Source organism: Pan troglodytes, chromosome 20, assembly GCF_028858775.2.
Source record: "Pan troglodytes isolate AG18354 chromosome 20, NHGRI_mPanTro3-v2.0_pri, whole genome shotgun sequence".
NCBI lineage: Eukaryota > Metazoa > Chordata > Mammalia > Primates > Hominidae > Pan > Pan troglodytes.
In genome coordinates this window covers 18,813,454-18,839,489 of record NC_072418.2, presented here as the reverse complement: position 1 = coordinate 18,839,489, position 26,036 = coordinate 18,813,454, and the positions used below count along the sequence as shown (strand labels likewise).

The window sequence follows — 26,036 nt, the reverse complement described above, 5'->3', positions numbered from 1 at the left end:
GTGAGCCACCGTGCCCGGCCCTTGAATATATCTTTTTAATGTTAGCAGAAGACTATGGGAATTTTTGGTTTCTTCTCTATTTCCCTCTGTATCAAAAACCTAGTTAAAAAAAAACTATTATGAGAAAAATTTTAAAAAGGCTGTGCCTACCAAGTATGTGTGAAGATGTGTTGAAACTGGAACTCAAACGTGCTGCTGTTGTGAATGCGAAATGGCATAAACAGTTTAGAAATCAGTCTGACAGTTCTTTAAAAGATTAAGCATTCACTTATACTATGACAAAAGAATTAGATTCCTACGTTTTAACCCAAGTGAAATGAAAGTATAGACCCATATAAAATTGTGTACATGAATGTTCACTGCAGATTTATTTGTAATAGCCAACAAATTAGAAACAGCTCTAATACTGCCCTAGATAAATGAATGAACACAATCTGTGCCCACAAATCTTGGCTGACTTTTGCAACCAATGGAATTACTAGGTCCAAGCTTATGCACGTTTGCACATTTTATTTCTCATAGATTTTGTCCAAATTGTGCCAGGGTGGCTTTTTTTTTTTTAATTGCTGGCGGGGGGTGAGGTAGTGGGGAGAAGGCAATGGAGGTGGAGAAGAGAGAAGCAAACGTCCCCAAATCTACCGGACACAAGAAAAAGGAGGGCACAGGGGCTGCCTTTCTCAGTCTTACCTGCAGGGGGCAGCAAGTCACTGCCTAATTATCCGTCCACAACTGGAAAAGACTGCAGAGGGCCTTCTGGTACCAGGGGATGGGGGCTGCCAGCACTTTTGTGTCAAAAGCAAGGTGATCTTTTTGCCGGGCGCGGTGGCTCACACCTCTAATCCCAGCACTTTGGGAGGCCGAGGCGGGCCGATGACGAGGTCAGGAGATCGAGACCATCTTGGCCAACATGGTGAAACCCCGTCTCTACTAAAAATAAAAAAAATTAGCCGGGCGTGGTGGCGCGAGCCTGTAATCCCAGCTGCTCAGGAGGCTTGAGGCGGAGAATCACTTGAACCCGGGAGGCGGAGGTTGCAGTGAGCGGAGATCGTGCCACTGCACTCCGCCCTGGCGACAGAGCAAGACTCCGTCTCAAAAAAAAAAAAAAAAAAAAAAAAAAAAAAAGAAAATAAAAAAATTAGCCGGATGTGGCGGGGCACACCTGCGGTCTCAGCTCCTCGGGAGGCTAAGGCAGGAGGATCACTTGAGCCTGGGTGTGGGTGTTCGAGGGTGCAGTGATTTAGGATCTTGATTGATGCACTCTAGCTTGGGCACTAGAGCAAGACCCCATCTCAGAAAAAAAAAAAAAAAAAAGGAAAAGAAAATGATTATGTTGAGTCTTGAATACAAATTAAAAAAAACTACAAAAAAAGAAAAAGAAATAGTAACGTGCCAATGTTAAATTCTCAGTAGTGCTAAATGTGCTGTGGTTGTGTAAGATGTTAACATTAGAGCCGGGCTTAGTGGGTCACACCTGTAATCCTAGCACTTTGGGAGCCGAGGCGGGTGGATCATTTGAAGTCAGGAGTTTGAGACTAGCCTGGCCAACATGATGAAACTGTGCCTCTACTGAAAATACAAAAATTAGCTGGGCGTAGTGATGCACACCTGTAGCCCCAGCTACTGGGTAGGCTGAGGCAGGAGAATGGCTTGAACCCAGGAGGCAGAGGTTGCAGTGAGCCGAGATTTTGCCATTTGCTATTTCACTCCAGCGTGGGTGACACAGTGAGACTACATCTCAAAAATAAATAAATAAATAACAACAAAAAAACCATTAGAGGAAGCAGGTCAAAAGGGTTATGGGAGCTGTCTGTATCATCCTTGCAATTAAATTAAATTAGTTAATTTATTTATTGAAATGGAGTCTCACTCTGTCACCCAGGCTGGAGTGCAGTGGCGCGATCTTGGCTCACTGCAACCTCGACCTCCCAGGTTCAGGCAATTCTCCTGCCTCAGCCTCTGCAGTAGGTAGGATTACACACACGTGCCACCACATCCGGCTATTTTTTTTTTTTTTTGAGACAGAGTCTTGCTCTGTCATCCAGGCTGGAGTGCAGCGACGCGATCTCGCTTACTACAACCTCTGCCTCCCAGGTTCAAGCGATTCTCCTGCCTCAGCCTCCCGAGTAGCTGGGACTACAGGCACATACCACCACGTATGGCTAATTTTTTGTATTTTTAGTAGAAATGGGGTTTCTCCATGTTGGCCAGGCTGGTCTCGAACTCCTGACCTCAAGTGATCTGCCTGCCTTTGCCTCCCAAAGTTCAGAGATTACAGGCGTGAGCCACTGCGCCCAGCCCATCCTTGCAATTTTAATGTAAATTTAAAATTATTTCAAAACTAAAAGTTTATTAGGAAAAGAAAGAGGCTGGGCATGGTGGCTCATGCCTGTAATCCCAGCACCTTGGGATGCTGAGGTGGGTGGTTCCCCTGAGGTCAGGAGTTCGAGAACAGCTTGGCCAACATGGCGAAACTCTGTGTCTACTGAAAATACAAAAATTAGCCAGGCGTGGTGGCAGGCGCCTGTAATCCCAGCTGCTCGGGAGGCTGAGGCAGGAGAATCACCTGAACTTGGGAGGCGGAAGTTGCAGTGAGCCGAGGTCACACTACTGTACTCTAGCCCGGGTGACAGAGCAAGACTGCAAGACTCCATCTCCGAAAAAAAAAAAAAAAAAAAAAAAAAAAAAAAAAGGGAAAAGAAAGAATCTGTAAAGGAATTAAGTGAGGGTGGGGCTTGACTTTCTAGCCAGCTTTGCAATAATGTCAGGCTCGCTGAGTGAGCTCCCACTTCAGGAATGTAGCTAAGCACATGGGATTCCACACCCCCATTCCTCACATCCTAGGGGATTTTCTTCCTAGCCTCTGCCTCCATTCTGTGAGTTTTGAAGCGGATGCTTTTAATGGGTGTGCATGTATAGGCAATGAGAATGCTCCAACAGTACTTTCGAGATGCATCTTGATTTTGGAGGTATTAAAATGTGAAACAAAATGTGTTTAAATGGAGGGGAAGTAATTTTTTAAATTAAACCTTTAATTTGAAATAATTGAAGGCTCACATGCAGTTTTAAGAAATAAACAGAGGCGAGGCATGGTGGTTCACGTCTGCAATCCCAGCACTTTGGGAGTCTGAAGTGGGCGGATCCCTTGAGCCAAGGAGTTCAACACCAGCCTGGGCAACATGGTGAAACCCTGTCTCCTCCCAAAATACAAAAGTTAGCTGGGTTTGGTGGCAGGTGCTTGTAGTCCTAGCTACTCAAGAGGCTGAGGCAGGAGGATTGCTTCAGCCAGGGAGTTTGGGGCTGCAGTGAGCTATGATGGCACCACTGCACTCGAGCCTGGGCGACAGAGTGAGACCCTGTCTTTAAAAAAAAAAAAAAATCCTCTTGTTGCTCTTTTGTAGCCATACACACTCATCCCTTCACCCCCCATTCCTGCACAGCTGGCAAACAGGGATCTGTTCTCTATTTCTCTGATGTTGTCATTCATTTTAAGAATGTGATATAGCCAGGCGCGGTGGTTCACGCCTGTAATCCCAGAACTTTGGGAGGCCGAGGTGGGTGGAACACGAGGTTAGGAGATCGAGACCATCTTGGCTAACACGCTGAAACCCCGTCTCTACTAAGAAAAATACAAAAAAATTAGCCGGGCGTGGTGGCGGGCACCTGTAGTCCCAGCTACTCGGGAGGCTGAGGAAAGAGAATGGCGTGAACCCGGAAGGCGGAGCTTGCAGCGAGCGGAGATCACGCCACTGCACTCCAGCCTGGGCGACAGAGCGAGACTCCGTCTCAAAAAAAGAGAAAAGAATGTGATATAAATGGAATCATACAATATGTAACCTGCTAGGATTGGTTTGTTTTCCACTCAGCATAATGCCCTAGAGGTTCATCCAAGTCGTAATATTTACCTTTTCTATTCCCCAGTAATTTTCTATGGTATGGACGTATCCATTTGCTTAAACATTCACATGTGGGTTGTTTCCAGTTTGGGGTTATTAAGATAAAACATCTGTTACAGATTTTTATGCGAACATAAGTTTCCATTCCTTTGGAATTGCCCAAAAGTGTAATTACTGGATGATATGGTAGCTGCATATTTAAACTACATTAACAAAAAATTGTGATAAAGGCTGGGTGTGGTGGCTCATGCCTGTAATCCCAACACTTTGGGAAGCGGAACAAAAAAATAATGGTAAAGTCTGGGCGAGGTGGCTCACGCCTGTAATCCCAGGACTTTGGGAAGCCGAGGTGGGTGGATCACCTGAGGTCAGGAGTTCAAGACCAGCTTGATCAACATGGTGAAACCCCGTCTCTACTAAAAATATAAAAATCAGCCGAGTGTGGTGGCGGGCGCCTGTAATCTCAGCTACTCAGAAGGCTGAGGCAGGAGAATCACTTGAACCCGGTAGGTGGAGGTTGCAATGAGCTGAGATCACGCTATTGCACTCCAGCCTGGGCGACAAGAGCGAAACTTCATCTCAAAAAACAAACAAAAAACCCCCAAAGACATTGTGGTAAGAACACAATGTGTGATTTGTCTTCTTCTTCTTCCTCTTCTTTTTTTAGAGACAGGGTCTGTTGCCCAGGTTGGAGTACGGTGGCACAATCACGACTCACTGCAGCCTCAACCTCCTGGGCTCAAGCAATACTCCCACCTCAGCCTCCCAGTAGCTGGTACCATAGAGCATGCCACCACATCCGTCTAGTTTTTGTATTTTTTGTAAAGACAAAGTTTCATCATATTTCCCAGGCTGGTCTTGAACTCCTGAGATCAAGTGATCCACCCGCCTTGGCTTCCCAAAGTGCTAGGAATACAGGTGTGAGCCACTGTGCCCGGCTGATAGTTTTAATTTTTTTTGAACCTTCATACTGTTTTCCATAGCAGCTACACCATTTTGCATTCCCACCAACAGTATGTAAGTGTTCCAATTTCTCCACACCCCTGACAACACTTGTTGTCTTTTGTTGTTGTTGTTGTTTTGTTTTGGTTTGGTTTTTTTGAGACGGGGTCTCACTCCGTCACCCAGACTGGAGTGCAGTGGCGCGATCTCAGCTCACCATAACCTCCACCTCCCGGGTTCAAGCGATTCTCCTGCTTCAGCCTCCAGAGTAGCTGGGATTACAGGCATGTGCCAGTACGCCTGGCTCGTTTATATATTTTTAGTAGAGACAGGGTTTCTCCGTGTTGGCCAGGTTGGTCTCGAACTCCTGACCTCAGATGATCCACCCACCTTGGCCTCCCAAAATGCTGGGATTACAGGTGTGAGCCACCTCGCCTGGCCAAAATTAATTTTTCTATGCCAGGCTGGGTGTAAATTTTCTATGCCAGGCCGACTCACACCTGGCCTGGTGTGCAATCCAAACACTTTGGGAGGTTGAGGCAAGAGGATCACTTGAGCCCAAAAGTTTGAGAACATCTTGAGCAACATATTGAGATCTCATCTCTACAAAAAATATAAAAAATGCAGATCACGAGGTTAGGAGATTGAGACCATCCTGGCTAACACGGTGAAACCCCATCTCTACTAAAAATATAAAAAATTAGCCAGGTGTGGTGGTGGGCGCCTGTAGTCCCAGCTGCTCGGGAGGCTGAGGCAGGAGAATGGCGTGAACCTGGGAGGCGGAGCTTGCAGTGAGCAGAGATTGCACCACTGCACTCCAGCCTGGGCGACAGAGCGAGACTCTGTCTCAAAAAATAAATAAATAAATAAATAAATAAATAAATAAATAAATTCATTAATTCATTAATTCATTAAATAAAAAATAAAAATAAATAAAAAACTGAAAATAGTAACTGCTGGAGAAGATGTGAAATAACTAGAACCTACAAACACTGATGGTGAGAAAGCAAACTAGTGCAGCCTCTTTAGGAAGAAGTTTGGCAAGTTTCTTATATACTGAATATGAGCCATTAATCCTACCCCTCGATATTTACCCAAGTGGAACAAAAAAAAAAATACAAAAAATCAGCGGGTGTGGTGGCACCTGCCTGTGGTCCCAGCTACTCAGGAGGGTGAGGTGGGAGGATCAGTTGAGCTCAGAAGGTAGAGACGAGTCTGAACAACATGGTGAGATCCCATCTCTACAAAAATTTAAAAAATTAGCCAGGTGTGGTGGTGTGCACATTTCATGTAAATAGAATCACACTATATGGGACCGTTCATCTCTAGCTTCTTTCACTCAACATAATGTTTTTGTTTTCTTCTTTTCTCTTTTTTGCAAAAGTTACCTTGATCAGCATAATGTTTTTATTTGGGTTGTCTTTCTAGTTTTGAGATGTAAGAGTTCTTAGTTTTTATTGTGGGTTTTGTTTTTTGGTTTTCTTCGAGATAGAGTCTCGCTCTTGTTGCCCAGGCTGGAGTGCAATGGCACGATCTCAGCTCACTGCAACCTCCCCCTCCCGGGTTCAAGCGATTTTCCTGTCTCAGCCTCCCGAGTAGCTGGGATTACAGGCGCCCACCACCACGCCTGGCTAATTTTTTGTATTTTTAGTAGAGACAGGGTTTCACTATGTTGGCCAGGCTGGTCTCTAACTCCTGACCTCAGGTGATCTGCCCACCTCGTTCTCCCAAAGTGCTGGGATTACAGGCGTGAGCCACAGCGCCCGGCCCTGAGAGTTCTTTATATATTCTGAATAGTAGTTCCTTATGAGATATATGATTCGCAAATACAGTTAGCCCTTCATATCCAGTTTCCTTATCCATGGATTCAATAAACCACGGAGTGAAAATACCTGGAACCAATAAAATAAAAATAATACAACAATAAAAAGAATACAAATAAAAATGTATAACAATTATTTATGTAGCATTTATATTTCATTAGATATTATACGTAATTTAGAGATAATTTAAAGTCTATGGAGGGCCGGGCATGGTGGCCCATGTAATCCCAGCACTTTGAGAGGCCAAGGTGGGCCGGATCACTTGAGGTCAGGAATTTGTGACCAGCCTGGCCAACATGGCAAAACCCCGTCTCTACTAAAAATATAAAAATTAGCTGGACACGGTGGTGTGCACCTGTAATCCCAGCTACTAGGGAGGCTGAGGCAGGAGAATTGCTTGAACCTAGGAGGCAGAGGTTGCAGTGGGCTGAGATTGCGCCACTGCACTCCAGCCTGGGTGACAGAGCCAGACTCCATCTCAAAAAAATAAAATAAAAATAAATAAATAAATAAAGTGTATGGAAGATGTGCACAGGCTATATGCAAATATTATGCCATTTTATATAAATGACTTGAGCACTGAGCATTTGTCCCATTCTGTGGGCATGACAGGTTTTTGTGTGAACCTAGTTTAAATTTTTTTTTACACTATACTTTATTTTTTTAGAGCAGTCTTAGTTTCACAGCAACATTGATCAGAAGGTACAGAGATTTCCCGTACACCTGCTGCTTTCATACTTGTATAGCTTCCCCTACAATCAACATCCTCCACATGCAAGTGCATGACAGTAGCTAGTCTGTTACAATTGATGAACTGACACTGATACATCATTATCACCCACAGTGGTTAGTGGATAGTTTACATTAGGGGTCACTCTCAGTTGAACATAGGTTTTTATTTCCCTTGGGTAAACACCCAGGAGTCTTTTTTTTTTTTTTTGAGACAGGATCTCACTCTGCCTCCCAGGCTGGAGTGCAGTACAGTGGAGTGATCATAGCTCACTTCATCCTCGACCTCCCTACCTCAAGCAATCCTCCCAAGTAGCTGGATACCACCAAGCCTGGCTAATTTTTGTATTTTTGTAGAGATGGGGCTTCACCATGTTGCCTAGGCTGGTCTCCAACTCCTGGGCTAAAGTGATCCTCTTGCCTTGGCCTCCCAAAGTGCTGGGATTACAGGCATGAGCCACCATACCAGGCCCTGAATCTTGTGGTAAGGTTAAGTTTAATTCTATTTAAAAATAAAACCCAGCCAACCTATTTTCCAGAGTGTCTATACCATTTTGCATCAACACCAGCAATGTATGAGCATTCCAGTTGCTCCATACCCTCACCAACACTTGATATTATTTATTTTTTGAAAGTTATTCTTGGATGGCTGGGCATGGTGGTTCATGCCTGTAATCCCAGCACTTTGGGAGGCTAAGGTGGGTAGATCACTTGAAGACAGGTGTTCAAGACCAGCCTGGGCAACATAGACAGACCCTGTCTCCACAAAAAATACAAAAAAAAAAAAAATTAGCCAGATGTGGTGGCATGTGCCTCTAGTGCCAGCTACCTGGGATGCTGAGGAAGGAGGGTCGCTGCAGTGAGCCATGATTGTATCACTGCTCTCCAGCCTGGGTGACAGAGTGAGACCCTGTCTCAAAAAAAAAAAAAAAAAAGTCATCCTTGAGGCATCTTTCAAGCCTGATCAGGGTCACATTTTACAAGATGACTGCACAGATTTGGCAGAGGATGCTTGATGAGGCCGAGGCAGGAAAGCCTGCTGGGAAACATTGCAATAGTCCAGGCCAGGTAGAGAAAACACAGGTGAGACCCACAGTGAGAAGGGCATGGAGGGCCAGGCTAAGAAATTTAGACTCTCAGATTCTCCACCCAAGAGGATTCTGGGCCTTAATAAAGTTGGTAGCTGCTACATCAGATCTGCCCTTTGGGCCGGGCGAGGTGGCTCACACATGTAATTCCAGCACTTTGGGAGGCCGAGGCGGGCGGATCACCTGAGGTCAGGAGTTCGAGACCAGCCTGGCCAACATAGTGAAACTCTGTCTCTACTAAAAATACAAAACTTAGCCAGGCGTGGTGGTGGGCGCCTGTAATAATCCCAGCTACTCGGGAGGCTAAGGCAGGAGAATTGCTTGAACCTGGGAGGCGGAGGTTGCAGTGAGCCACTGCACTCTGGCCTGAGTGACAGGTTGAGACTCTGTCTCAAAAAAAAAAAAAGTAGACTTTTTTTTTTTTTTTTTTTTTTGAGACAGAGTCTCACCTTGTCTCCCATGCCGGAGTGCAGTGGTGCGATCTCGATCTTTTTTTTTTTTTTTGAGACTGAATCTCACTCTGTCACCCGGGCAGGAGTGCAGTGGTGTGTGGGGAAAAGAAAGAGAGATCAGACTGTTACTGTGTCTATGTAGAAAGAAGTAGACATAAGAAACTCCATTTTGTTCTGTACTAAGAGAAATTCTTCTGCCTTGAGATGCTGTTAATCTGTAACCCTAGCCCCAACCCTGTGCTTGCAGAGACATGTGCTGTGTTGACTCAAGGTTTAATGGATTTAGGGCTGTGCTTTGTTAAAAACGTGTTTGAAGGCAGTATGCTTGGTAAAAGTCATCGCCATTCTCTAATCTCGAGTACCCAGGGACACAATACTCCGTGGAAGGCCGCAGGGACCTCTGCCCAGGAAAGCCAGATATTGTCCAAGGTTTTTCCCCATGTGATAGCCTGAGATATGGCCTCTTGGGAAGAGAAAGACCTGACCGTTCCCCAGCCTGACACCCATAAAGGGTCTGTGCTGAGGAGGATTAGTGAAAGAGGAAGGCCTCTTTGCAGTTGAGATAAGAGGAAGGCATCTGTCTCCTGCTCGTCTCTGGGAATGGAATGTCTTGGTGTAAAACCCGATCGTACGTTCTATTTACCGAGCTGGGAGAAAACCGCCTTATGGCTGGAGGTGAGACATGCTGGCGGCAACACTGCTCTTTAATGCGCCGAGATGTTTGTGTAGAGTCAAACATAAATCTGGCCTACATGCACATCAAGGCACAGCACTTTCCTTAACTTATTTATGACACAGTGACCTTTGCTCACGTTTTCCTGCTGACCCTCTCCCCACTATTACCCTATAGTCCTGCCACATCCCCGTCTCTGAGATGGTAAAGATAGTGATCAATAAATACTGAGGGAACTCAGAGACCAGGGCTGGTGTGGGCCCTCCGTATGCTGAGCGCCGGTCCCCTGGGCCCACTGTTCTTTCTCTATACTTTGTCTCTCTGTGTCTTATTTCTTTTCTCAGTCTCTCGTCCCACCTGACGAGAAACACCCACAGGTGTGGAGGGGCTGGCTCCCTTCGGTGGTGTGATCTCGGCTCACTGCTGTCTCTGCCTCCCGGGTTCAAACAATTCTCCTTGCCTCAGCCTCCTGAGTAGCTGGGATTACAGGTGCCTGCCACCATGCCCGGCTAATTTTTGTATTTTAGTAGAGACAGGTTTCTCCATTTTGACCGGGCTGGTCTCTAACTCCTGACCTCAGGCGATCCGCCCACCTCAGCCTCCCAAAGTGCTGGGATTACAGGCATGAGCCACTGCACCCAGCCAAATGTCCCTTTTTTTTTTTTTTAAGAGATGGGGTCTCACTATGTTGCTCAGGCTGGAGTGCAGTGGCTATTCACAGGCGCAATGCCACTACTGATCAGCACAGGAGTTTTGACCTGCTCCATTTTTTACCTGAGCCAATTCGCCCGTCCTAGGTAACCCGGTGGTCCCCAGCTACCGGGAGGCCACAATACTGATGACAAACTGAGTGTGGACATCCAGTCAGCATAGTGCACTATAGCCCAGAACTCCTGCGATCCTCCTGCTGCAGCCTCTGGAGTAGCTGGGACTACAGGCATGCACCACTGTGCCTGGCAGAATATTAAAGGCTCTGACAATTCCTGCAACAAGGAACTCTATCTGGTGTTACTTAACCCACTGTTAATCAACCTGAAACCTTGGATCACTTTTTTCAAGTCATAACATAACATAATAATAACAGGGTGGGCACGGTGGCTAACAATTGTCATCCCAGCACTTTGCGAGGCTGAGGCACAAGGTTTGCTTGAGCCCAGGAGTTCGACACCAGCCTGGGAAACATGGTGAAACTCCATCTCTACAAAAAAATACAAAAAAAGGGCCAAGTATGGTGGCTCACGCCTGTAATCCCCGCACTTTGGGAGGCCGAGGTGGGCGGATCACGAGATCAGGAGATCAAGACCATCCTGGCTAACACAGTGAAACCCTGTCTCTACTAAAAATAGAAAAAATTAGCTGGACATGGTGGCGGGTGCCTGTAGTCCCAGCTACTCGGGAGGCTGAGGCAAGAGAATGGCCTGAACTCGGGAGGTGGAGCTTGCAGTGAGCCGAGATCACGCCACTGCACCCTAGACTGGGTGACAGAGCGAGACTCCGTCTCAAAAAAAAAAAACAAAAAAAATTAGCTTGGCATGGTGGACACCTGTGGTCCCAGCTACCTGGGATGCTGAGGCAGGAGAATCACTTGAACCCGGGAGGCAGAGGTTGCAGTGAACCGAGATCACACCACTGCACTCCAGCCTGGGCAACAGAGTGAGACTCTGTCTCAAAAAAATAAAATGTAATAAAATAATAATGTCAATGCACACCCCAGAACTTCATCTAGCTTGTTCACCATTATGTTCCCAGTGCAGTGATGCAATCATGGCATACTGCAGCCTCAAACTCCTGGGCTCAAGCAATCCTCCCACCTCAGCCTCCTGAGTAGCTGGGACCACAGGCATGCACCACCACATCCAGCTAATTTTTGTATTTTTAGTAGAGATAGGGCCTTGCCATGCTGCCCAAGCTGATCTTGAACTCCTGGCCTCAAGTGAATCTCATGCTTTGTCCTCCAAAAGTGCTGGGATTACAGGTATGAGCCACCTCGCCCAGCCAAAACCTTTTTTTTTTTTTTTTTTGGAGATGGAGTCTTACTCTGTCACCCAGTCTGGAGTGCAATGGCGGGATCTCGGCTCACTGCAACCTCCACCTCCTGGGTTCAAGCAATTCTCCTGCCTCAGTCTCTGGAGTAGCTGGGATTACAGGCATGCGCCACAATGCCAGGCTAATTTTTGTATTTTTAGTAGAGATGGGGTTTCGCCGTGTTGGCCAGGCTGGTCTTGAACTCCTGACCTCAGGTGATCCGCCTGCCTGGCCCTCCCAAAGTGCTGGGATTACAGGTGTGAGCCACCTTGCCCAGTCAAAACCTTTTTTTTTTTTTTTTAAATCTCAGATCCTGAGAATGACCCTATGAGGTAGGTATAACATAATTTTCATCTCATGAATGAGGTTCAGAGAAGTCAGGTGACTTGCCCAGGGCCACACAGCTAGTGGGCAGAGAGCTGGGATTTGAGCTGGAGTGTGCCCATAGCCCTTCCGTATACCCTGCCTGTCTCTTGAGTGTGCCCCATAACCCCAGCCTCACCTTGTGGTGGCAGATGTGGCCTCCCCACTGAGGTCTTCTCTGTGACATCCCACAGCCCTTATCCTTACCCGTGGACATATTCAGGCTGCTGTCCAGAGAGCCTGGCTGTAATTTGATTCTCACCAAGCAGGGGGTGATGGCGTAGGTGGGCGGGTGACAGCCAGGGCAGGGAGATTTGCCCAGACACTGGTACACAACAGCCTGGCAACCCGTGTGGCCCCGAGGAGGCTGGGAGCCTTTGGGGTGCATCCCCAAGTCTGGGCTGTGGTTCACACCATGGGCAACAAGCAGACAGTCTTCACACACGAGCAGCTGGAAGCGTATCAGGTAGAGGGGAGCAGGATGGGTCCTCAGTGGGTTTGACAACTTTGGTTCCGTGGTCTGGGAAATGGGAACAGAATCCCTTCATCTGGGTGTACCGTCCGCCTGGGTTCCTGGTTCTGCTCTGTGTGTGGCAGCGTCAGGCCATCTGTGTGAGTGTGGGGTGGAGGGAGGAGGCCGTGGGAGGAGGCCCCAGAGGCAGGGTTCGGGTTAAGACAACACCTCTCTCCACAGGACTGCACATTTTTCACAAGGAAGGAGATCATGAGGTCAGTCCAGGGAGGAAGGGAGAGAAGATCTGGAAAAACAACTTTCTATTCATTGCTGGAGGATATTTGCAATTTGGTGTGTGTGTGTGTGTGTGTGTGTGTGTGTGTGTGTGTGTGTGTAAGTGGTCTTTCTTTCTTTCTTCTTTCTTTCTTTCTTTTCTCTCTCTCTCTCCCTCCCTCCCTCCCTTCCTTCCTTCCATCCTTCTTTTCTTTTTTTTTGAGACAGAGTCTGTCTGTATTGCCTGGGCTGGAGTGCAGTGGTGCAATCATGGCTCATTGCAGGCTCGATCTCCCAAGGTCAGGTGATCCTCCCACCTCAGCCTCTCGAGTAGCTAGGACCACTGGTGCGAGCCACCACATGCACCTCATTTTTGTATTTTTTTATAGAGATGGGGGTCTCACTATGTTGCCCAGGCTGGTCTTAAACCCTTGGGCTCAAGCGATCCCCCTGCCTCAGCCTCCCAAAGTGTTGGGATTACAGGTGTGAGCCACCATGCCCAACTGGTATTTCCAATTTGTTGGGACTCAAATGGGGAAGAGGGGCAGGTGTGGTCAGTGGACTGAGGCAGAGATGGAGAAGCTGAGAAGTCACATCTTGTCATACTGTCCCAGTCTCTAGGCTGATGAGCTTGGGCTTTCTCCCAAGGGTGGCAGGGAGCCATGGAGCATGCATGAGCAGGGGAGAGACCATCAGCACGTTAGAAAGATTCTCCTGAGGCTGGGCGCGGTGGCTCATGCCTGTAATCCCAGCACTTTGGGAGGACAAGGTGGGTGGATCACCTGAGGTCAGGAGTTTAAGATCAGCCTGGCCAACATGGTGAAACCCCATCTCTGCTAATAATACAAAAATCAGCTGGGCGAGGTGGTGGGTGCCTGTAATCCCAGCTACTCAGGAGGCTGAGGCAGGAGAATTGCTTGAACCTGGGAGGTGGAGGTTGCAGTGAGCCGAGATCACGCCACTGTGCTCCAGCCTGGGTGACAGAGCTAGACTCCGCCTCAGAAAAACAAAATGAAAGATAAAGATTCTCCTGAGACTGGGACTTGAGGCTGGGAGCCCAGGTGCAAAGTCCAGAGCCCACTCTGGGTTGTGGGCTTGGCATTAAGGTGAGGGTGTGAGGAGGTGGCCCAAGGCTGCTGCAGGTCCCTGGCGTGACCCAGCACGATGGGCACAGATGAGTATCCCACATCATCACTCGGCCTGTGGGGCCATTGCCCAGGGGCCCCAACCCATGAACTTGGAGCTATGAAACCCAAGCTGGCCAGGGTTCAGCTGCAGCGTGATCGGGGCCAAGGCCCCAATTGTGTAGTAACAGGACATCCATTATTGATGGCCACACCTTTTACTAGTGAGCCCCATTGTTTGGGTGAGGACAGCTTGCAGGGTCACCTCGGCCATCACGATCAAATTACTGATGGGGAAACTGAGGCTCAGACAGGGCAGGGCTGACCCCAGGCTGAAGGGTAGATGCACAGAGCCCCAAGGCGGTTGAAGGCTGACATTTTGTCTGTCCCAAGCTTCTTGCTTATCAGATAGAATAACCAAGGCACAGAGAGGGAGAGGAGAGGAACATGCTCAGAGCCACACAGAAACCTAAACCCAGGGTATTCCCTGATGGGGCCCCGACAGGGAACTGAGTGGTCAGGATGAAAGTTCTAGGTCTCCCCACCCCACCTTCATTGAGTTCCTAGTCATCATATGACCTAGGAACTCATGTCTCTCTCAGAGACAGTCCCTAGCAGCTTGGGGACCTCAGACCCACCAAGGATGGTCTCTGCAAGGCTGCTGCTCAGCATGCCCTAATGAAGGTATGGTGTCACAGGTGAGGGCATCTGAGTGGAGAACTGGCCTTACAATCTGGATAGTGTGTGTGGTATTCAGTTATTTGCAAAATATCTTTTGTCTGCCCTTTAGAAAAAATGTGAATATTAGCTGTTTGTCTCTGCTCTGCCCCATTGAGGAATCCCTCCTTTTTTTTCTTTCTTTCTTCTTTTCTTTCTTTCTTTTTTATTTTTTATTTATTTATATTTTTTATTGAGACGGAGTCTCATTCTGTTGCCCAGGCTGGAGTGCACTGGCTTGATCTCGGCTCGCTGCATGCTCCGCCTCCCGGGTTCACACCATTGTCCTGCCTCAGCCTCCGGAGTAGCTGGGACTACAGGCGCCCACCACCACGCCCGGCTAATTTTTTATATTTTTAGTGGAGACGGGGTTTCACCATGTTAGCCAGGATGGTCTTGATCTCCTGACCTCGTGATCCACCTGCCTCGGCCTCCCAAAGTGCTGGAATTACAGGCGTGAGCCACCGCGCCCGGCCTCTTTCTTTCTTTTTTTTTTTTTTTTTTGAGACAGAGTCTCGTTCTTGTTGCCCAGGCTGGAGTGCAGTGGCACCATCTCAGCTCACTGCAACCTCCAGCTCCCAGGTTCAAGTGATTCTCCTGCCTCAGCCTCCCGAGTAGTTGGGATTACAGGCGCCCGTCACCACGCCCAGCTAATTTTTTGTATTTTCAGTAGAGATGGGGTTTCACCATGTTGGCCAGGCTAGTCTCGAACTCCTGACCTCTGGTGATCCACCCGCCTCGGCCTCCCAAAGTACTGGGATTACAGGCATGAGCCGCTGCACCTGGCCCCTTCCTCCCATTATAAGGAGAGGAAGGGAAGGTATGAAAGTGAAGGTATCTTTGGAGGCAGGGTCTTGCTGATAACATGACAATATCCAGAGATGTGTGGATTATATAGGATTCTCTGAATGCTTGCTGTGATCTGGCCATAAGCACCCTCCCTTCTCCCAACTCCATCTGCCTTATAAGCTCCTACTCATGCTTCAAAGCCCAGCACCAATGTCCCCTCTTCCAGGAACCCCCTTCTCCTCGCTAGCTTGCTTCCCCCAGTCCAGTCTCCCTTTGTCCTGTGGCCCTCTCTGCACCTTGGCCCTGCCCCCAGGGAGGTTAGGGGTGCCTGTGTCAGGCTCTGTATGCTTGAGGTCCAGGCCCAGGGCTGAGGGTTCTTGGGGACCCAGTATACCTCGGTGTGCAGTGAGCAGCTGTGAATGTGAAAGAGAAGGGACTTGGCCAGGTGCGGTGGCTCACGCCTGTAATCCCAACACTTTGGGAGGCTAAGTCAGGTGGATCATCTGAGGTCAGGAGTTTGAGACCAGCCTGACCAAAATGAAACCCCGTCTCTACTAAAAATACAAAAGAATTAGCTGGGCGTGGCAGGGTGCGCCTGTAATCCCAGCTACTTGGGAGGCTGAGGCAGGAGAATTGCTTGAACCCGGGAGGCAGAGGTTACAGTGAGCCGAGATTGTGCCACTGCACTCCAGCCTGGGTGACAGACCGAGACTCCGTCTCAAAAAACAAAGAAGAGACAAGCGTCTTGCCTGCTCCCTGCTCCCAGCCTTTCCCAGCTTTTTCCTCCCCACATCAGGCTCTTCTATCGCTACCAGGACCTGGCCCCGCAGCTCGTGCCCCTCGACTATACCACCTGCCCCGATGTGAAGGTGCCCTACGAGCTCATTGGCAGCATGCCCGAGCTGAAGGTATGCCCAGGCCATGGGACAAACAGGGTAAAAAATAGTAGAGATGTCTCTCGTTGCATTCCTCTGAGGTCAGTGCTGCAGTTATCCCCATTTTAAAGATAAGAAAACTGAGGCTCAGAGAGGTTAAGACACTTGTTCATGGTCACACAGCTACAATGTGACAGAGGCAGGGTTAAAACCCAGAGTTGGCCAGTGTGGTGGCTCAAGCCTGTAATCCCAGCACTTTGGGAGGCCGAGGCGGGTGGATCACCTGAGGTCAGGAGTTCGAGACCAGCCTGGCCAACATGGTGAAACCCCGTCTCTACTAAAAATACAAAAATTAGCCGGGCGTGGTAGTGCACACCTGTAATCCCAGCTACTAGGGAGACTAAGGCAGGAGAATTGCTTGAACTCAGGAGGTGGAGGTTGCAGTGAGCAGAGATCTAGCCACAGTACTCCAGCCTGGGCGACAGAGTGAGACTCTGTCTCAAAAAACAAACAAACAAACAAACAACAAACAAAAAACACCCAGAATTGGGAGGATGAAACGAGATAATACAGGCAACAAATTCAGTACAGGGTGTGTTGTGTGTCAAGTACTCAGAGAACGTTAGTTCTTCTTGTAACAGGAGCTGCTAAATGCAGGTTTTTATCAGCAGGATGTTTGACACATGGTTTGTGCCTCTGAGGGGAACTTGTGGGTTAAGTAACTGACTGTGAGTAGGGTTGATTTTATTGCAAGTGACAGAAACCTTATTTGAGAGGGACAGAATGGTTTGGATCAAAATGGATTGCCCCTGAAAAACAACAACAAAAAAATCCAGAGGCAGGGACAGTGTCAGATACAGCTGGAACCAGGGCCTCTGATGATGTGCTCAGGAATCTCCCCCCATCTCTCAGCTCCTCCCAGGAAGAGGTTTCAGTGTAAGGCAGCCTCACCTCTTGAGGCTGTGAAGGGGCCTCTCAGCCACTCAGCTTTAGCTTCTGTGAGCTTTGCAAGCAGCAGTAATCAGGTCCCCTCCCTCCCAATTTTTCAGAAAAATATCCCAGGTCAGCCTCTGATTGGCTAGCTTGAGTCACATGCCCATCACAGAGCCAATCACTGTTGCCAGGTGAATGGAACTCTCTGATTGGACTTGCCTGGGTCACATGGCTGCTCCAAGAGCTGGAAGTTGGGGCAAGGTTGCTCAGATCACAGGGGTGGAGGGTGGAGTTGTCCAAAGTCCTGTCCAGGAACCATGGGAGGGAGTGGGTCTTGATGGAGGGTACTTGGAGGTTCCCAGAAAGTGGGTGCTGATAGTGAGACCACATGGACCCCAGAGACCTTGGGGGTCAGAGAATGGCCTCCCAGCTTCCTTTCTGTCCCCAGGACAACCCCTTCCGCCAGAGGATCGCCCAAGTATTCTCTGAGGATGGGGATGGCCACATGACCCTGGACAACTTTTTGGACATGTTTTCCGTGATGAGCGAAATGGCTCCCCGCGACCTCAAGGCTTACTATGCTTTTAAAATTTATGGTGCGTGCGTGGCCCTGGGGTTGGGAAGCATGGGGATGGGGTGGGGAGTGGGAAATGGGTGGGTGGCACCCACATCACAAATATCTCCCCAGGGGTTTTGAGGCCCTGTCCTCCACCGCACTCCAATACCTCCCCACCTCATTTATTTGCTAACTCTATTCCAGCCACATGGGCCTTGCTGTTCCTCAAACACAGTCTTCGGCCTCTGGGCCTTTGCCTCTGCTGAACCCTCTGCCTAGAACACCTTTTGCCTAGAACACCTTTTGCCTTGCTCCTTATTTATTTATTTATTTTTATTTTTTTGAGATGGAGTTTCGCTCTTTTTGCCCAGGCTAGAGTGCAGTGGCTCAATCTTGGCTTACTGCAGTCTCCGCCTCCCAGTTTCAAGTGATTCTTCTGCCTCAGCCTTCTGAGTAGCTGGGATTACAGGCAGGTGCCATCACACCTGGCTAATTTTTGTATTTTTAGTAGAAACGGGGTTTCACCATGTTGGCCAGGCTTGTCTCGAACTCTTTACCTCGGATGATCTGCCTGCCTCGGCCTCCCGAAGTGCTGGGATTACAGACGTGAGCCACCGCGCCCAGCTCCCCTGGCTCCTTCTTACCCTTGAAGTCTAGGTCAAAAGTAGGCCTCTCCCCATTCATCCCCCCATCCCACCATTCTATTTCTCTTCTAGCACCAAGCAATGCTGCTTAATTTCTTGTTCCTTGACCTGTTCACTTCTTATTGACTTTGTCCCTGAGAAGACTCAAAGGTACCAACAGTATCTATTTTGCTCACCACCTGTCATCTGAGCCTGGCTCAGTAAATATTTGTTGAATGACTGAATGAAAGAAAAACAGTTATCTTAGTGCCTGGCACCTTATGTGCACTCAATAAATACTTGTTTTTTTTTTTTTTGTGAGACAAAGTCTTGCTCTGTCCCCCAGACTGGAGTGCAGTGACGCGATCTCAGCTCACTGCAACCTCCGTCTTCCGGGTTCAAGCAATTCTCCTGCCTCAGCCTGCTGAGTAGCTGAGATTGATTACAGGTGCCTGCCACAACGCCTGACTAATTTTTTGTATTTTTAGTAGAGACGGAGTTTCACCATGTTGGCCAGACTGGTCTCGAACTCCTGACCTCAGGTGATCCACCCGCCTCAGCCTCCCAAAGTGCTGGGATTACAGGCATGAACCACCATGCCCAGCCAAATTTTTGTATTTTTAGTAGAGATGGGGTTTCACCATGTTGGCCAGGCTGGTCTTGAACTCCTAACCTCAAGTGATCCACCCACCTCAGCTTCCCAAAGTGGCAGGATTACAGGCATGAGCCACCGTGCCCTGCCACCATAATACTTTTTGAGTGAGTACATGAAAAATAGTTATCATGGTGCCCAACACATAGTAGGTGCTCAATAAATACTTGTTGCATGAATGAATGAATGAAAAAGTTATCAGAGTGCCTGGCACACAGTAGACACTAATACTTGTTGAGTGAGTGAATAAAAGAGTTATGGTGCCCAACATGTAGTAGGTGCTCAATAAATACTTGCTGAATGGATGAATTAATGAATGAATAAATGAAAAAGTTATTACAGTGCCTGGTGCACAGTAAGCAGTTAAAAAGTACTTTTTGAGTGAGTAGATGAAAAAAAGTTATCACAGTGCCCACTACACAGTAGGCACTCAATAAATACTTGTTGAGTGAGTGAATGAATGAAAAACAGATATCATGGTGCTTGATACGTAGTATGTGTTCAAGAAATACTTGAATAAATGAATGAAAGAGCTGTCACAGTGTTTGGCACATAGTAGGCACTCAATAACTATTTTTATTTATTTATTTATTTTTTTTACTGAGACAGCGTCTCACTCTTGTCGCCCAGGCTGGAGTGCAATGGCGCGATCTCAGATCACTGCAACTTCCACTCCCTGGGTTCAAGCGATTCTCCTGCCTCAGCCTACCTAGTAGCTGGGATTACAGGCACCCGCACCACGCCCCGCTAATTTTTGTACTTTTAGTAGAGATGGGGTTTCACCATGTTGGCCAGGCTGGCCTGGAACTCCTGACCTTAGGTGATCCACCCATCTCCACCTCCCACAGTGCTGGGATTACAGGCATGAGCCACTGCGCTGGGCCCATAACTGTTTTTTGAATGAGTAAATGAAAAATTATTATCACAGTGCCAGGACACAGTAGGCACTCAATAAATACTTGTTAAGTGAGTGAATGAATGAAAATTGCACTCAATAAATACTTGTTGAGTGAGTGAGTGAATGAAAATCAGTTACTGTGATGCCTGACACATAGTAGATGCTCAATAAATACTTGTATGAGTGAATAAAAAAGTTATTACAGTGCCTAGCACACAGCAGGCACTCAATACTTGTAAAAATGAATGAATGAGGTTGGGTGTGGTGGCTTCCACCTGTAATCCTAGCACTTTGGGAGACCGAGGTAGGTGGATCACCTGAGGTCAGGAATTTGAGACCAGCCTGGCCAACATGGGGAATCCCATCTCTACTAAAAACACAAAAATTAGCCGGGCATGGTGGCAGGCACCTGTAATCCCAGCTACTTGGGAAGCTGAGGCAGGAGAATCACTTGAACCCAGGAGGTGGAGGTTGCAGTGAGCCGAGATCGTGCCACTGCACTCCAGCCTGGGCGACAGAGCGAGACTCCGTCTCAAAGAAAAAAAAAAAAGAACAAATGAAAAATTCATTGCATAAATACTTGTTGAATGAATGAATGAACTCCCAGCAGGTCCCTGCCCAATTTTAAGGCAAGTTCCAGATTTTACACCAGGGTCTCGGGTGCCCTTCCAGGGCCTCAGTTCCTTTTTTTTGTTCGGATGGAGTTTCTCTCTTGCTGCCCAGGCTGGAGTGCAGTGGTGAGATCTTGGCTCACTGCAACCTCCATCTCCCGGGCTCAAGTGATTCTCCTGCCTCAGCCTCCTGAGTCGCTGGGATTACAGGTGCATGCCACCACACCTGGGTATTTTTGTATTTTTAGTAGAGATGGGGTTTCACCATGTTGGCCAGGCTAGTCTCGAACTCCTGACCTCAGGTGTTCCACCCTCCTCAGCCTCCCAAAGTGTTGGGATTACAGGCGTGAGCCACCGTGCCTGACCTTAGTTTCCCCTTCTTGTAACATGGGCACAGTATGTGCCCACAGCCGGCCCAGCCTGCCTGCCACCTGCTGTCACTCCCCATCCATCCTGCTCTGCAGATTTTAACAACGACGACTACATTTGTGCGTGGGACCTGGAGCAGACGGTGACCAAACTGACGCGGGGGGAGCTGAGCGCTGAGGAGGTGAGCCTGGTATGTGAGAAGGTGCTGGATGAGGCTGATGGAGACCATGATGGGCGGCTGTCCCTGGAAGATTTCCAGAACATGATCCTCCGGGCACCAGACTTCCTCAGGTGATGCTCTCCACCACCGCCCACAGTCCATTTGCACATCTGAAGGCGCTCTTACGCAGACAGTTCACAGACTCTGTTTCTGAAAATTCCTCTATTCATTCTTTCATGACCTTGGGGAACTTTCTCAATTTCCCTAGTCTCAGTCCCTGCATCTGTAAAATGGGGATAATTAGGGACCCCCTGGGCACCTCTTGCGAGTGGACACACCTCTTTCAGCAAGCAGAATGTGGCTGGACTTCAGCCCTTGTTGCCTGAACAGTTTGCAGTGAACAGACTGTGTAACTGTACTTGGCAGCCTTTGGGGAAAATCAGCCCCCACTGCAGGGCAAAGTATGGCCAATAGGCCAGTCTGACCCAAAGCCTGGTTTTGTACCTCCTGTGAGCTAAGAATGGCTTTTATATTTTCAAAAGATCAAAAAACAATCAAAGAATAATAATATTCCAACCAGGTGGGGTGGTTCATGCCTTTAATCCCAGCACTTTGGGAGGCTAAGTGGGGAGGATCTCTTGAGCCCAGGAGCTTGAGACCAACCTGGGGAACATAAGGAGAGTCCATATCTACAAATAAATAAATAAATAAATAGCCAGGTATGGTGGTGCATGCCTGTAGTCCCAGCTACTCGGGAGGCTGAGGTGGGAGGATTGCTTGAGCCCAGGAGGTCGAGGCCGCAGTGAGCTCAGATTGTGCCATGCACTCCAGCCTGGGTCACAGAGTGAGATTCTGTCTCAAAAATAAATAAACACATTAAAAAATTTTTTTAATTTAAAAAAAGATTATTCCATGACACGTGACAGTGATACGAAATTCACATTTCTGTGTCCATCAATAAAGTTTTATTGGCGCACAGCCACACCCATTTGTGTACATTTTGTCTATGGCTGCTTGTGTGCTTCAACAACAGACTTGCGTCATGGTATAAAGTTGAAAACGTCAACTATTTGGCCATTTACAGAAAAAGGTTTGCTGAACCCCAAATTAATATATGGAGAAAATTCAGCACAGCTCCTGGCACACAATAGGTGCTTAATAAATTGCTGTTGCTATTATTATTTTATAATTTTTAAATTTCACTTTTTTATTTTTTGAATTGACAAATAATGATTGTACATATTCATGGGGTACACAGTGATGTTTCTTTTTGTTTGTTTGTTTGTTTGTTTTGAGACGGAGTCTTGCTCTGTTGCCCAGGCTGGAGTGCAGTGGTGCAATCTCAGCTCACTGCAACTTCTGCCTCCTGGGTTCAAGTGATTCTCCTGCCTCAGCCTCCCGAGTAGCTGGGATTACAGGCACGTGCCACCACGCCCAGCTAATTTTTGTATTTTTAGTAGAGACAGGGTTTTGTCATGTTGGCCAGGCTGGTCTTGAACTCCTGACCTCAAGTGATTCACCTGCTGTGGCCTCCCAGACTGCTGGGAGTACAAGCATGAGCCACCACGCCCAGCCTGTTTGTTTGTTTTGAGACAGGGTCTCACTCAGTGACCCAGACTGCAGTGCATGGTGCAATCGGCTCACTGCAGCCTCCAACTCCTTGGCTCAAGAGATCCTCCCACCTCAGCTTCCCAAGTAGCTGGGACTACGGGGCCGAGCACAGTGGCTCACACCTGTAATCCCAGCATTTTAGGAGGCTGAGGCAGTAGTCTCTACTAAAAATACAAAAATTAGCCTGGGCATGGTGGGGCACACCTCTAGTCCCAGCTACTCGGGAGGCTGAGGCAGGAGAATAACTTGAACCTGAACCCGGGAGGTGGAGGTTTGCAGTGAGCCACGATTGCGCCACTGTACTCCAGCTTGAGCGAGACTCTGTCTCAAAAAAAAAAAAAAAAAAAAAAAAAGAAAAGAAAAGAAAAAAGAAATAAAATAAGAATAAACCAAGTAGCTGGGACTACAGGTACGTGACACTGTGCCTGGCTAATTTTGTTTGTTTTATTTTATTAATTAATTAATTTATTTTATTTTATTTTTTTGAGATGGAGTCTCGCTCTGTCACCCAGGATGGAGTGCAGTGGCACGATCTCGGCTCACAGCCACCTCCACCTCGCAGGTTCAAGCACTTCTCCCTGCCTCAGCCTCCCGAGTATCTGGAATTACAGGCGCCCGCCACCACGCCCGGTTAATTTTTGTATTTTTTTAGTAGAGATAAGGTTTCGCCATGTTGGCCAGGCTGGTCTTGAACTCCTGACCTCAGGTGATCTGTCCATCTTGGCCTCCCAAAGTGCTGGGATTACAAGCGTGAGCCGTCATGCCCGGCCTGTTTTTGTTTTTATCTATAAGCTGAGGCAGTGCTGAAAATGTTGAGACAGGGTCTCACTCTGTTGCCCAGGCTGGAGTGCAGTGGCACAATCATAGCTCACTGCAGCCTCTACCTCCTGGGCTCAAGAGCAATCCTCCCACCTCAGCCTCCTGAGTAGCTGGGAGTACGGGCACACACCACCACGCCTAGCTAATTAAAAACTTTTTTTTTTTTTTTTTTTTTTTGTAGAGACAAGGTCTTGCCTTGTTGCCCAGGCTGTTCTCAAACTCCTGGCCTCAACTGATCCTCCTGCCTTGGCCTCCCAAAGTCCTGAGATTACAGGGGTGAGTCACCGCACCAGGCCACATAATGGTTTCAATACATATAATATATGATGAGCAGATCAGGGTCATTAGCATATCCATCATCTCAAACATGTATCATTTATTTGTGTTGAGAACATTCAGTATGCTTCTTCTAGCTATTTGAAACTTTATATCATATGGCAGGGTGTGGTGATTCATGCCTGTAATCCTAGCACTTTGGGAAGCTAAGGTGGGTGGATCGCTTGAGCACAGGAGTTCCAGACCAGCCTGGGCAACAAAGCAAGTTGAGAAACTCCGTTTCTACTGAAAATAGAAAAATTAACTGGGCGTGGTGTCATGCACCTGTAATCCTAGCTACTCGGGAGGCTGAGGCATGAGAATCACTTGAACCCAGGAGGCAGAGGTTGCAGTGAGCCAAGATCACACCACTGCACTACAGCCTGGGAGACAGAGCGAGACCCCATCTCAAAAAAAAAAAAAAAAAAAAAAAAAAAAAAATTAAAAAATTAAAGGCATGTGCTCTCAACCCCTGTAGGGGTCTCCCGGCCTAGGGTTGTTTGAGGGGTCCATGTGGCATCCTGCCTGCCTGTCCCAGGGACTTGCCGTGAGCGTGTTGAGGGGGGGGAGGAAAAGGGGTTGTCCACTCCTTGAAGGCCTTGACTCCTTTTCTCTCTGCACACAGCACCTTCCACATCCGAATCTGATGGCACCACAGAGGAGCCGAGCTATAGGAGGGCGGGGTGACCCCTCACCCGCTGTGGACTCTGGTTTCTGAGAATAAACACAAGTCACTGAGTCACACCTGCTGGGAGGACACATTTTTCCACCTTAAAACTGGAAGATGGGAGGGAGGCGGTGTAGAATTTTATCTTTGACTTTGCTGTGTGACCCTGAGTGTGGCCACACCCTCTCTGGGCCACGATCTCCCTGTTTGTACAAGGAAGGGGTGACTCCTAGATCGTCTTCACTGTGAAGGCTGGAAATGCCTTGTTGTGGGTGTCCGTGGCGGAGATGAGGTGGTGGGGAGATCGGGCCCGTGCTGTCCTACCCCAGGGTTCCCACCCTGAAGGCCAAACCTCACCCTTCACTACTCAAGTTTCTTTTTATCCCTCAAACCCTGAGTCATCAAAGGGATTGAAACTTTTCCTCCCGGGCTGATTCATTAGAGCTGCTAAGAGGAGACCACTGATTGGGAGGGGTGGAAATGTCATTCACTGAGGTGGCTGCTGCACTTTACAGTTTATGATGCATCTGCCCCCTAATGTGACACTGACCCCCTATAACATCCCTGCAGAGTTGGCCGAGGATCACACCCTCATTTGGAGGGAGCAGAGTGACTTGTCTAAGGCCACCCCACAAGTCATTTGCAGGGGCAGGCTTGAACCCAGGTGCACCTCATACCAGATCCCAGATGTCTGAACCTTGTACATTTGGGGAACCCCACACCCCCTCCACCTGGGGTTGCCCCAGGGCCCCCATCTATGCCCCAGTCAGTCCAAGGAGTAGTCACTCCTGCAACCAAGACCAGCCCCTAGGGACCTTCCCAGACACCTCCATTGTACAGTATGTCATGTCTAGAGAGCTCACTCCCATCTTAACCCGCTAATAAATTAAGCAGCTACTGGGCTGGGCACGGTGGCTCAAGCCTGTAACCCCAGCATTTGGGAGGCCAAGGTGGGCAGATTGTCTGAGCCTAAGAATTTGAGACCAGCCTCAGCAACGTGGTGAAGCCCTGTCTCTACCAAAAATACAAAAATTAGCTGGATGTGGTGGTGCATGCCTGTAGTCCCAGCTACTTGGGAGGCTGAGGTGGGAGGATCGCTTGAGCCCAGGAAAGGGAAGTTGTAGTGACCGGAAATCGTGCTACTGCACTCCAGCCTGGGCAATAGAGCAAGACTCTGTCCAAAAAAAAAAAAAAAAAAAAGGAGCCAGGCACAGTGGCTCACGCCTGTAATCCCAACACTTTGGGAGGCTGAGGCGGGCAGATCGCCTGAGCCCAGCAATTTGAGACCAGCCTGGGCAGCATGGTGAAACCCTGTCTCTACCAAAAATACAAAAAGTAACTGGATGTGGTGGTGCATTCCTGTAGTCCCAGCTACTCAGGAGGCTGAGGCAGGAGAATCAATTGAACCAGGAGGCAGAGGTTGCAGTGGACCGAGGTCGAACCACTGCGCTCCAGCCTGGGCGACAGACCAAAACTCCTTCGTCTCAAAAAAAAAGAAAAAAAAAGAAAAACACCTACTGTGCACCAAAGTCCCAGGTTTTACATGCATTCTGCCAGTTCATCCTGAAGAGGGACTGCTCTTCTCATTTTCCAGGTAAGAAA

General features: G+C 48.2%; 1 protein-coding gene across 1 annotated transcript; it reads left to right on the top strand.

Annotated features, from left to right (window-relative positions):
* Positions 1-12,280: 12,280 nt before the first annotated feature.
* On the top strand, positions 12,281-24,511 carry CIB3 (calcium and integrin binding family member 3). The gene is made up of 6 exons (XM_512464.4): positions 12,281-12,454; positions 12,683-12,717; positions 16,142-16,253; positions 17,602-17,749; positions 20,958-21,153; positions 24,393-24,511. The coding sequence occupies exons 1-6, from the start codon at positions 12,404-12,406 to the stop codon at positions 24,412-24,414; spliced, it is 564 nt and encodes a 187-aa protein (XP_512464.1). The 5' UTR covers positions 12,281-12,403; the 3' UTR covers positions 24,415-24,511.
* The last annotated feature ends 1,525 nt before the right edge of the window (positions 24,512-26,036 follow it).